Below are 12869 nucleotides of genomic sequence, written 5' to 3'. Positions count from 1 at the left end.
GCCCAGCTGTGCAACCGGCCTGGTCCCCTCAGCTGGCCTGCCTGCCTGTACCCCACTCACCCCCCGCTTCTGGAACTCCAGAGAGGTCTTGCGACTTTGACACTGAGCCCTGCGCCCTAGAAGCCTTGAGCCTCTTTACTTTGTGGGTTTTTCATTTGGGGCTTTTAACTTTTTTTTTTTCAACTTTTGCAATACATTTAATGGCAACTGGTAATCAGATTAACAAGTTATCTCAAGTTATTGACACCTGCTCTAGTGTCATTTCTCAAGAATGACATCTAGAGGGATCCCTGGGTGGCGCAGCGGTTTGGCGCCTGCCTTTGGCCCAGGGCGCGATCCTGGAGACCCGGGATCGAATCCCACGTCAGGCTCCCGGTGCATGGAGCCTGCTTCTCCCTCTGCCTGTGTCTCTGCCTCTCTCTCTCTCTCTGTATGACTATCGTAAATAAAAAAAAAAAAAAAAAAGAAAAAAAAAAAAAGAATGACATCTAGAGTCACAGACATCTTCCTCGTAAGATGCATCAGAGGGGCGCCTGGGTGGCTCAGTGGGTTGAGTGTCTAGCTCTTGGTTTCAGCTCAGGCCATGATCTCAGGGTCGTGGAATCGAGCCCCACATCAGGCTCTGTGCTCAGCCCAGAGTTGGCTTGAGAATCTTCCATCTTCCTCCACCCACCCCAGCCCCTGTGCATGCTTACGCTCTCTCGTGCACTCTCTCTCTCAAGTAAATAAAACCTTAAAAAAATGCATCATATAAATCAGACTTCATCTATCACCAGTGTTGATAAAACCAGATGCAGGGAAAGAACTAGGTGTGTGGACACATAAGTGTTCTTTTCTTTTTTTTTTAAGATTTTATTTATTCATGAGAGAGGTAGAGACACAGGCAGAGGCAGAAGTAGGCTCCCTGCGCAGAGCCTGATGCGGGACTCGATCCCTGGACCAAAGGCAGGTGCTCAACTGCTGAGCCACCCAGGTGTCCCACATACGTGGTCTTAATTTAGTGAATGTTTACCTGCCCTGATTGTTACAAAATCAGAACAGCAAGAATATTCATGGCCCTCCATTACTTTTTTTTTTAATTTTTATTTATTTATGATAGAGAGAGAGAGGCAGAGACACAGGCAGAGGGAGAAGCAGGCTCCATGCACCGGGAGCCCGACGTGGGATTTGATCCTGGGTCCCCAGGATCGTGCCCTGGGCCAAAGGCAGGCACTAAACCGCTGCGCCACCCAGGGATCCCCCCTCCATTACTTTGGATCACTTGTTTGTAGGGGGCTCTGCAACCACAGCAGGCAAGGTGTGGCTCCCTGCACCACCAAGCCTGTGTCCCCGAAAGGCAGGGGGTCTTTGGAGAATCATCTTCCCTTCCAGTCCCGGAGGGATCTGGCTTATTTCAGCATTTTTCCCAGCCGAATTTGTAGCAGATGCATCAGCTGAGTTCTTGCCCCCGCATCCTCTCCTTAGCCTGTGTTCCACTCTCCCGTCTCTGCTCCAGTGTCCTGGGGGCTCCAGGGAGACACCCATAGCCCTCTGCACATGGCCCCCTTCTCCCCAGAAGACTAGGACCACTGAGTCCCTAAGCACAGGGTGCAGCAGGTCACCTCCGCAAGGAGGCTCTCCCAACGCCACCACCATAATTTGTTTAAATCACTTATCTTTGGGGGGGTCTTTGGTGCCTGCTGGATCAGCTCCATCCAGCTCCCCTGCCAGGTGAGGCCGGGAGGCCCTGCCTACAGAGGAGAGAGGTGACCCCATGTGGGCTCTTCACTCATATGTGACCATGGGGCCCACCTGGACACCAGACCTCCTGAGGGCCCTCCCCGTCCTCCCGAGTTGTGCGTGTGGGGCACAGGGCGGGCACAGTGCAGCTGCAGCACCAGGGCACCTGCCCTGTTCCTGCACAGGCAGTGGGGCGGGCAGGAGCTTTGTCTCGGGGCAGAGACGCTCCGGCTGCTTGGTGGACGGGGAAGCGGTGACCCTGCAGGCCTGAGAAGAGGGGACTCCAGGGCCGGTTCTGGCAGCTCTCAAGTCAGAGCTTTCCAGAAAGGGGGCCGTCTTCAGGCCGGGCCCCTCAGCAGCCTGCGTGTTCTGGCATCTGCAGCTCTCACGTTGATGAAGTGCAGATGTGAGATCGTCGCCGGCAGGACGACAGGAAGGGCTGGAGCTGTGGGGGTGGCAGCTGTTCAAAACCCCATCCTGCAGCGGCGGGTGGCGGGGACCCTTCCCCGGCCCTGGGTCTCTGGCTGCCGCTTCAGGGCAGGCTCCCCCCAGCCCCCCACCCCAGGTGAGGGGATGGCCACTGGTGGTTCAGCTCGGAGGGTGGCACGGGAGCAGCCGGGCTGCTCCTGCACACCGCAGGCCCAGGGACACACAGGGAAACTAAGTCAGTGAAGGCTCTGGGATGGGCTGCTGAGTTTCTCTGCTTATTCCAGTTTTCCACTTGAAACGCATGCAGATATCAGCCGTCTGTTTTCTGGACTGTGCAGAGGGTGGGGAGAGGGTATGGAGGCCTCGTCCATGCCCCCACATGGGTCCTAGGGCTGGGGGCATCTTACGGTTCCCAGGCAGAACCATCTGGAAAGGGAGAAGGGAGGGGCTTGTCCTGGCAGCGCCTGGTCCGCAGCACTTGCCCACCTGCCCGCCAGGGGACTGGCAGCTGTGCATCCGTTCTGTGAGCGAAGAGCCACCTCCTGAGTCCAACTGTGACCAGGGCACCCTGCTGCCCCCACTTCCCCCACCAGAAGCTTGCTGCTGGGGAGGGAATTGAGGGCAGAGAAAGTGATTCTTGCCCAAAGCCTTGGCCGACGAGGGCAAAGCCAGCCACACAGGTTTCATGGGGCTTCTGCTCTCAGCCGCTGCCGTCGCCTGAATTCCCGAGTGAGTGTCGGGGAAGGAGGCTGGTACCGGGTAAAGTGCCCACGGGGCTGAGGGGGGCCCTGTGCTAGGTCACCAGGGGCATTGCCACCCAACGGTGCACAGGGTCCCCTCACCGACTGTCTTTGCCAAAGCCCACCAGTCTCCCCCGCACTTTCCTGCCATCCCTCCTATAACCAGTGAATTAAAGTTCTAGCAGGACCCAAAGGAACCTACCACCGTGTACGTGCGCTCGCGAGGAAGGGTGCCTAGATGCGCACTTGGACCACAGGCGCGCCTGCGAGTGCTCCGGGCCGACTCCTGGGGCTGTCTTCACCTCGCTCCCATGTGTCAGGAAACCTGAGAGGAGGTCTGTCCTGCCCCAAAGCCTGTCCTGGCCTTTCTTTGGCCATCAGGCTCGTCAAGGCTGCTGGGAGCCCAGGAAGCATCAGACCCAGCCGCCCGTTGTCTTGACCACGTTGTGCAGAGTCCACACTGTTATATTTAGAGAGCATCGGGTCTGAGCACAGGGTCTGCAACCCCAGGACCCCTGAATTTTGTGGAGCGTGGTTTCCCAAGGGGTAGCGGCTCTGCGGCAGAGGTTTCGAGACTCACAGGAGACTACGACCTTCAGGGAGGTCGCGAGCCCCCCCATCCATGTTGGCAGCAGACAACTTGCTAGAAGGCTAATACCGGGGGGACGGACCTGTGTGTCCAAACCTCCCCAGTGGGGCTGCGTGGAGCCCTGCGGCAACTCGTGAGCACAAGGACAAGGATGGAGTTCTGGGCATGTGCAGGATTATCCCCAGGACCCCCACCTCTGTTCAGCCCAGGTCAGGGGCACACCAACAGACCCCATACCAGGCATCCTGTGTGGGTCCTCAGGGGATCGGGGCTGGGGCTCCGCTGGGGTATAAAGGCTCTACGCCCCTTCTCCCTGTGGGTCCCCTGCCGGAGGGTCCAGCAGAGGGTCCAGGCAGGTGTGGCGCAGAGGAGCATTTGCCAGCCAGACAGCCATCAAAGCAGGGAGGCAAGTGGTATGTGGGCGGCCTGTCTGAGAGGGTCCATCCCCATCAGCTGCAGGGGACCCACAGGTGGCCCTCGGCCAAGGGGGGAGTGGGAATCTGGTTTGCCATGTTGCTATGCCAGTGACGCCCATCTGGCACATGTCTCAGGGGAGCCGGGAGTGCAAGGGCTGTGAGCTCACAGAGCTGCCGTGTCCCTGACACAGTGAGGCTGTCTGGGAGAACATGGCACGCATGTGCGTGAAGACCCAGCGGCTGGATGTTGCCAAGGTGTGCCTGGGGAACATGGGCCATGCGCGTGGAGCCCGAGCGCTGCGGGAGGCCGAGCAGGAGCCGGAGTTGGAGGCCAGAGTGGCCATGCTGGCCATTCAGCTGGGCATGCTGGTGAGTCGGGTGCCGCCCTGGAGTGGGCAGGCTGGCAGACGGCGGAGGGAAGGGCTGGCCGGCCAGTGCTTGTCTGGGCCATTCGGTAGCAGAGAATAGAAACCCTCCTCAAACTAGCTTGAGCCAAAAGGCAGAGTGAGCCCACTGCGGTGCCAGGGGGCCCTCTCTCCTCTACCCGAGTCCTCCCCGTCTCTTGCACATGCATGGAGCTCCTGACTCGTACACCCAGGGAGTGGGTGGGATGGGGGCAGACCCCCTGTAAGAAAGGGGACAGGCAGGCACCCACCTGCAGCAGGGGGGTCTCCTTGCCAGCATGGAGGGGTGGCCCCCCAGCCTTCCTGACTGACACATCAGTCAGTGTTGCCTTTTCACTGTGGGACAGTGCCACGTTGGCATGTGGCATCCCTGCTCACAGAGGAGCACGGGCAGCTCTCCTGGAGTGCAAGTGCTGATGCGGGCTCTCCCGTCTCCAGGAGGACGCCGAGCAGCTGTACAGGAAGTGCGGGCGCTACGATCTCCTGAACAAGCTGTACCAGGCCTCTGACCAGTGGCAGAAGGCCGTGGAAGTCGCAGAGCTCCATGATCGCATTCATCTGCGCACCACCTACTACAACTACGCCCGGCACCTGGAGGCGAGTGCCGACCACAGCCTGGCCCTCAGCTAGTAAGCATGGAGCCCCTTTTGGACTAGGGCATGGGCTCAGGACAGGTGGCAGCCTTCCGGAGGTGACCTTGAGCCCAGTCTCCTCAGGAGAACGTCAGACACAGCCCCCCTCCCAGCCGTTTCCAGGTTGCAGGTCTCTGGGGAAGCTGGCTGTGCCACCGCAGTGCCATGAGCAGCTGGGCACTGCCACAAGTGCTGAGAGCATAGGGAGGAGCAGCTGTTTCTTTCCTCTTGCAGCTATGAGAAGTCCGACACCCACCGCTTCGAGGTCCCCAGGATGCTCTCGGAGGACCTGCAGTCTCTGGAGCTCTATATCAATAAGATGAAGGACAAGTGAGTGTCACCACTGGACCTCAGATGGCCAGTGGATGGACGGTGGGTTTGCTGTAGTGCCCAGGGGCCTCCTTCTGTTGCTTCCCATGGGAGCAGGTGAGGCACGGATCTCCCTTGGAGCTGGTCCCCAGCCTGCTGGGGTGGGGCCTTTCCTGTAGACCCCAGGACCTCGCTCCTGGCCCTGTTACCCAGCTAGCACACTCTCTCCTGGCAGCTGGCCGCATGAAGGCACTATGAGGGTGGTGCTGGGGACCCAGGGCTCCTTTCCAGGGGGCACAGGGCCTGACTGGGGCGTGCGGGTTCCTCCCAGGACCCTGTGGAGGTGGTGGGCCCAGTACCTGGAGAGCCAGGCTGAGATGGACGCTGCGCTACACTACTACGAGCTGGCACAGGACTACTTCTCCCTGGTCCGCATCTACTGCTTCCAGGGCAACATTCAGAAGGTAGGAGCATCCCGGGGCCCCACTGGGTGTGGGGAGGCGGAGACACAGCCCCAGGGCTCCCTGCTGTCTTTCTAGGCTGCTGAGATAGCCAACGAGAGCGGAAACTGGGCCGCCTCCTATCACCTGGCCCGTCAGTACGAGAGCCAGGAGGAGGTGAGGCAGGCAGTGCACTTCTACACGCGGGCGCAAGCCTTCAACAACGCCATCCGCCTGTGCAAGGTAGGCGGGGCGGCGGCGTGCGGCCTCTGCTGGTCAATACGGGGCAGGTGGGGAAAGAGGCCCCTGCTGTTGTCCACATTCTGACAAGAGCATTTCAAACAGAAGAAGAGAACTATATGGTGAGTGCCATGTCCCCCCCCACCGCTGAGGGCCTGTTTCCACCACGCCCACTGGTCTCAGTCCCCCTGGGTGTTTGCCGAAGAGCAGAGTTCTCCCTGAGAAGCCCTGTAGCCACCTCAGCTCTCCAGCCAGCACTCAGAGTGGCTCCTTTCTCATGGCCTGTAAAGAGCAGGAAGGACCTTATGCATACGTCAAAGTGTTCCAACCCAGAGCTTGGAAAGCCCTCATGTCACACGCTTCCTGCAATGTTCCGCCAACACAATAAGAAGGAAGCTCCCCAAAATTCTGGTACACAGACCGCGTGAGACATTCTGATACTGGTTAGAAACCATAGTCATGGGGGCATGTGAATGGCCCAGTGGGTGAAGCATCTGCCTTCGGCTCACCTCATGACCCCAGGGTCGAGCCCCACATCAGGCTCCCTGCTCAGTGGGGAGCCTGCTTCTCCCTCTCCCGCTGCCCCTCCCCACTTCTCTCTCACTCACTCTCAAGTAAATAAAATCTTTGAAAGAAAGAAAGAAAGAAAGAAAGAAAGAAAGAAAGAAAGAAAGAAAGAAAGAAACCAAGAAACCTTAGGGATCCCTGGGTGGCGCAGCGATTTAGCGCCTGCCTTTGGCCCAGGGTGCGATCCTGGAGACCTGGGATCGAGTCCCACGTCGGGCTCCTGGTGGATGGAGCCTGCTTCTCCCTCTGCCTATGTCTCTGCCTCTCTCTCTCTTTCTGTGTGTGTGTGACTATCATAAATAAATAAAAATTAAAAAAAAAAGAAAGAAACCTTAGTCACATGGACCAGCGGTGTGCCAGGGTGGAGGCAGTGGGCTCCCCCACGGCACCCAAAGCAGACCTGCACAGGAAGCCCTGGGCATCCCGTCCCCCACAGGAGAATGGCCTGGACGACCAGCTCATGAACCTGGCTCTGCTGAGCTCCCCCGAGGATATGACCGAGGCGGCACTCTACTACGAAGACAAGGGCGAGCACGTGGACAGGGCGGTCATGCTGTACCACAAGGTGAGCCAGGGGCCACTCGGGTCTTCACGGGACCTGGGGCTTGGGCAGCTGCTCAGAGTACCCGCCATCCGCAGGCCGGCCACTTCTCCAAGGCCCTGGAGCTGGCCTTCGCCACCCAGCAGTTTGTGGCTCTGCAGCTCATAGCAGAGGACCTGGACGAGAGGTCGGACCCCGCCCTCCTGGCCCGCTGTTCGGATTTCTTCATTGAGCACAGCCAGTACGAGAAGGCGGTGGAGCTGTTGCTGGCCGCAAAGAAGGTACGGTTGGCAGCACCCGCTTGGCACCCACTCGGGCCCCGAAGCCAGGGGGCCGCCCTTTCCAAAGACAGTGCATGTGGTTTCACCATCTCTCATGGTTGCGACTTCACAAGAAGCCTGTGGCTCCTACCTGCCCTGGTGAAGGAGCGCTAGGGACAGGCTCACCTTGTACGGCCGGTCCAGGTGTGCGGTCACTGCCCATTTCATGAGTGTCTTCACACCATGACCAGGGAGGCAAACTCACCTTTTCTGTATATGTGGTAAAGTACACACTCTGAAATGTGAGAATGCAGCTCAGTGTTGTCAAGTACGTTCACGCTGTGGTGAGAGCCATCTCTAGGCACCTCCTTTCATCTTGTACCACAAGCACTGTCCCTGTCAACCAGCTCCCCAGCCCCTGGCACCCTCCAACTGCCTTCTTTTTTTTTTTTTTTAATTTTTTTTTTTTTTTTTTATGATAGAGAGAGAGAGAGGCAGAGACACAGGCAGAGGGAGAAGCGGGCTCCATGCACCGGAAGCCCGATGTGGGATTCGATCCCGGATCTCCAGGATCGCGCCCTGGGCCAAAGGCAGGCGCCAAACCGCTGCGCCACCCAGGGATCCCTCTCCAACTGCCTTCTGTGTCTATGAGTTGGACGACTCCAAGGACTGTATATAAGTGGAGTCATACAGGATTTGTCCTTCTGGGTCCCTCTTGTTTCCCTGAACGTCCTGTTGTCAGGGTTCATCCATGTGGTAGCAGGTGTCAGGGTGTCCTTCCACGGCCGTGGGCAGCCTCCACCTCTTGGCTCCTGTGAACCACGCTTCTGTGGTACACAAGCATACACATCTCTCTTCAGAACGCTGTTTTCCATTCTTCTGGGTGTTTACCCAGAACCAGAATTGTCACATCGTCTGGTAACTCGGTTCTAGTTGTTCAAGGGACCCCCAGACGTCCTTCCACCCGGCTGCCCTGGCGTACATCCCAACCCTAGCTGCACCCCCTGATGCCACCACATCCTCACCGGCACTTTCTTCTAGCGTTCAAAAGAGGCTGTCCTCATGTGTGGCCCTGACATTGTTTAAGTAGATAGATTCTCCCGATAGGCACTGAGGGAAGACATAGGAGATTGTTAATCATGCAAAATTAGCCTGTCCAAATTGTACCTTTCTCCTGAAGTCAGAATTATGTTTACAGTTTAGTGCCTCACTGTTGAGCAACACAGAATTCTTGAGCACGTGTTCCAGAAAGACCTGAAAGATACATGTGTCTACCCTCCCTAAGGCAGCACCAGATCTAATCTGACCCCAGGAGAAATACCACAGGGCTTTCTCTAACCAGATAAGTGGATTCTATAGTTTTGCAGTGAAAACCAGATAAGCCACAACAGCCAGGAAGAATCTGGAAGATTAACAGGACATGATTAAGCCCCCAGATTGTAACATACATGACAGGTAGAACGATTGGTATGTGATCAGGCCTACGGGTGAGTGGGAAAATCTTAGAAAATTCAGTCATAGAGCCACTTACACATGCACGTCGAGTATGTGCAGGGGAGCGTTTCGCAGCAACAGGCAGGGGGTGACCCGCCCAGTAAAGGGACTTGATGCGACCGGGCAGCCGCTTGGGAAAACACAAAGGTAAACCCCACTTATCTCCTGCATCCCAGTAAATTCCAGCTGGGTCTGAGACTTAAGTGTGTCAGCAAAACAGCAGCTGTTCCACCAAAAGCCACGGATGTCTTATACGATCTCAAAAGAGGAAAGGTGTCTTCTAAATATGATTCAAAAGCTAAACCCCCAGGGGAAGGACTGATCCATCCGGCCAAATGTAAATCTGAAAATAGCACCTAGGAAAAGCACCATAAAAAAGTTAAAGTTAGGGATCCCTGGGTGGCTCAGCAGTTTAGCGCCTGCCTTTGGCTCAGGACATGATCCTGGAGTCCAGGAATTGAGTCCCGCATCGGGCTCCCGGCATGGAGCCTGCTTCTCCCTCTGCCTGTGTCTCTGCCTCTCTCTCTCTCTCTCTTTCTCTGTGTCTCTCATGAATAAATAAAATCTTTATTTAAAAAAGGTTAAAGTTAAATAATAAAATGGGGGAAAACGGTATCCTACCTCCGTCCCAAATTCTAATTTTCCTAACATATATGGTGTTCCTATGAACCAGTAAGAAATTTGCCAACAACTCAAAAGAAAAGGACAAAGAATATGGACAATTTATTTTAAGAAGAAAATGTGGGCGGTTCCAGAACATCAGATACTTAGCCTCATCTGTAGTAAGAGAACTACAGATCAAAATCACAGAGGTCCCATTTGCCCTAAATTAGGCCAGTAAAGGTGAAAAGCTTGGCAGACCTGCCAGCCTGTCGTGGGAGCAGACTCTACAGGCAGTGCCTGTCTCCATAGAACTTACACATCCCTCCACCTGGCGCGTCCCATCCTTGGGATCCGTCTTCTGCACATTTGCACGCGTGGGGTGGCACACACTCGATGGCTGGACCAGCTCTCTGCTGCGACTGGGGACGTCCCTGCTCTCGCTGTGGCGGAGCACCAAGCAGCCTCTTACATACGGAGATGGGATTGCCTCCAGGATATACGTTTTTTTTTTTTGTCCGAGACATGTTATTTAGTGGAGGGCATAAAATTTCTCTTACATTTTTAAGAAGATTAATCAAAACCCTTAGCCTAAAAAATAGAAAAGCAGTGTAGGAGAAAATTGGTTTCTGGTTTCTTTTCCTCCCACAACCAACACAGTATTCTTTTGAGCTCCACGTTCCCCTCATTGCATCTCAGGGTGTTAAGAGTGTGAATCACATGGCTGAGTGTCCGCCTGTGCCCGGTGAGTGCGTCCCATCCTTGCCCTTTCACATGCACGGCGGGCCACGGGCAGGGGCTGCCACTGGGTTGAGGGCCTGGCCTCCCCTGCCGCCCGGCGGTAACCGCCCCTTGCCGGCTTCTGTGGCGCCCTGCAGTATCACGAAGCCCTGCGGCTTTGCCTGGAGCAGAACATGACCATCACCGAGGAGATGGCCGAAAAGATGACCGTGTCCAAGGACTCCAAGGACCTGTCTGAAGAGTCCCGGCGCCAGCTGCTGGAGCAGATCGCAAACTGCTGCATGCGCCAGGGCAACTACCACCTGGCGACCAAGAAGTACACACAGGCGGGGAACAAGCTGAAGGTGAGCGCTGGCCCGGGCGGCCCGTCATGTCAACCAGCGTGTGGCTTCCACTGCCAGTTGGGAGCAGTGTCCCCACGGTCGGGTTTCCATCTGCCCTGAGTGCAGCCCTTGGTCATGAGTTTCCCCAGCCAAGGCTTCCCAGGACACGGCGCATGGAGGAGCCCTGAGCTCCCTGTTGTAAAATCCTGTGTGATCCTTGGGGGAGGGCTGGCGGACCTTCACCACCAGCTCTGAGCCCAGCCCCCTCTTCCTCTTCCTCGTCTAGGCCATGAGAGCACTGCTGAAGTCTGGGGACACGGAGAAAATCGTGTTCTTTGCAGGCGTCTCGAGGCAAAAGGAAATCTACATCATGGCTGCCAACTACCTGCAGTCCCTGGACTGGCGGAAGGAGCCGGAGATCATGAAGAACATCATCAGCTTCTACACCAAGGGGCGCGCCCTAGACCTTCTGTCCAGCTTCTACGATGCCTGTGCCCAGGTACAGAGCCTCCTCCCAGAGCCAGGACCCCCGGGAGGGTTGTGGAGCCCTGTGGGCCCTGACCGGCCTTCTCCATGTAGGTAGAGATCGATGAGTACCAGAACTACGACAAAGCCCACGGGGCGCTGACCGAGGCCCACAAGTGCCTCTCCAAGGCCAAGGCTCAGAGCCCCCTGGATCAGGAGACCAAGCTGGCCCAGCTGCAGAGCAAGATGACACTGGTGAAGAGGTTCATCCAGGCCCGAAGGTGTGTTCACAGCAAAGCGAGGAAGCAGGGATACAGAGTGGGCTACACCTCGGGCCCCGTGGAGCCCCCAGACCCCTCTGCCTGCCAGGGACCAGACCGGTTTCACTTCTAGTGAGCGTTTCCGCAGAGGAGCCCCGTGGACCCTAAGTAGGACACACGGACATGATGTTGCCTCCTTTGTGCTGAGCTCCTCCTGGGGAATCCCCCAAACCTGGGCACACTGCCAGGAAGACCGTTCCAGAAAGCGAAGTCTGGGGTGGGAGCGGTTAGGTAGATGCAGGTCAAGAGAGTGGATGTCTGAGGGGACCCCGGGACCTGCTCAGGTGTGAGCGGGACTCCAGCTCAGTGGTTTCAAGCAGGTGGGCCACTATGCCACCTGGGGCCACAGGACGGAGGAGGCTGGGGGCAGCACGGTGTTGCTATTTCAGGAGAGACCATGCATCTAAATTTGGACATGAGGCCAGTTTTTATCTATTGGCAACTCATTCAGCTTTTCCAATAGCCTGCTGTGTGGGCAGCAGAGCTCAGCTTCTGCCTAAACCAATGAAAGCATTTTCCTTATCTGGGAACAAGCTTTTGGAAGAAAAGATCCAAAACTATATTGAACTCTGTTGTATAAAGTGGGGCTCCCTGCTTGGAGGTTTAAGTCCTGGAATATCTGCTGAGCTGGGCTGCAGGAGGGCTGGGGGGGGAGGGGGCCGATGGGTGGCAAGGACTGCTCACCCTGTGCCTGACCACCTCGGGCAGGGTGCCCCATGTCCCCCCTGCCTCACAGTGTCCCCCACCAGACTGGTAACCAGGCGGGGCCTGGGGTGACGAGCTGAGTCTAGCGCGGTATAAGGACTATGATTTATTAGTAAGTTCTTATTAAATGAATCAGTGAGTTTATGAATGAACTCATTAATGAATTCATTGCATTCTCGGGAATTGACTTTACAAAAGTTTGGTCCCGCCAACCCCAGAGCTGCTCATTTGGGCCACAAGGCCGCTCTGAGCCTTGACGCACAGCAGTGTTCTGGGTTTGGGCTTCACCAACTCTGCTCTCGGCAGGATGTACCCCGAGGACCCCAAGGAGGCGGTGAAGCAGTGTGAGCTGCTCCTGGAGGAGCCGGAGCTGGAAGGCACCATCCGCGTTGGGGATGTCTATGGCTTCCTGGTGCAGCACTACCTGCAGGGGGAGGAGTTCCACATGGTGAGGCTGCAGCCTCTGGCTGCCTGAGGGCTTCAGGGTGCTCCAGGGTGACTGTGGGAAGGCTGCACCCACGGCCGTCCCCACTCTCTGAGCCCAAGGGAGCTGGGAGCTCTTGGTGAGGAGGCGCTTCTCCTGTTCGACTTTGAAATCATTTCAAACTGAGAAGTTTCAAGAATAATAGAACCTAGGGATCCCTGGGTGGCGCAGCGGTTTGGCGCCTGTCTTTGGCCCAGGGCGCGATCCTGGAGACCCCGGATCGAATCCCGCGTCGGGCTCCCGGTGCATGGAGCCTGCTTCTCCCTCTGCCTGTGTCTCTGCCTCTCTCTCTCTCTCTGTGTGACTATCATAAATAAATAAAAAAAAAAAAAATTAAAAAAAAAAAAAAAGAATAATAGAACCTAGATATACCCTTTACTAGATTCGGCACTTTTTAACATTTTGCCACACTTATTCTATATGTATGCTTTCATATTTCTATTTCATATAT

The 12869-nt window shown here is 56.3% G+C and overlaps 1 protein-coding gene and 1 pseudogene across 7 annotated transcripts in view; one reads left to right on the top strand and one right to left on the bottom strand.

Moving 5' to 3' along the window:
- IFT140 (intraflagellar transport 140) overlaps window positions 1-12869 on the top strand; it is an 82444-nt gene that overhangs the window by 64397 nt on the left and 5178 nt on the right. For all 7 annotated transcript variants that reach the window (XM_055341108.1, XM_055341107.1, XM_055341106.1 and 4 more), the window contains 11 exons: window positions 4085-4262; window positions 4736-4926; window positions 5164-5259; window positions 5570-5702; window positions 5778-5921; window positions 6922-7050; window positions 7125-7307; window positions 10259-10465; window positions 10731-10943; window positions 11024-11190; window positions 12241-12382. In XM_055341108.1, coding sequence (XP_055197083.1) covers window positions 4085-4262; window positions 4736-4926; window positions 5164-5259; window positions 5570-5702; window positions 5778-5921; window positions 6922-7050; window positions 7125-7307; window positions 10259-10465; window positions 10731-10943; window positions 11024-11190; window positions 12241-12382 — 1783 coding nt within the window. The remainder of the gene's footprint in view (window positions 1-4084; window positions 4263-4735; window positions 4927-5163; window positions 5260-5569; window positions 5703-5777; window positions 5922-6921; window positions 7051-7124; window positions 7308-10258; window positions 10466-10730; window positions 10944-11023; window positions 11191-12240; window positions 12383-12869) is intronic.
- Window positions 949-1056, bottom strand: LOC129520339 (small nucleolar RNA SNORA72; annotated as a pseudogene).

Source organism: Nyctereutes procyonoides, unplaced genomic scaffold, assembly GCF_905146905.1.
Source record: "Nyctereutes procyonoides isolate TBG_1078 unplaced genomic scaffold, NYPRO_anot_genome, whole genome shotgun sequence".
NCBI lineage: Eukaryota > Metazoa > Chordata > Mammalia > Carnivora > Canidae > Nyctereutes > Nyctereutes procyonoides.
Note: the sequence above shows the minus strand (reverse complement) of the source record. Positions and strands in the feature narration are given on the sequence as shown.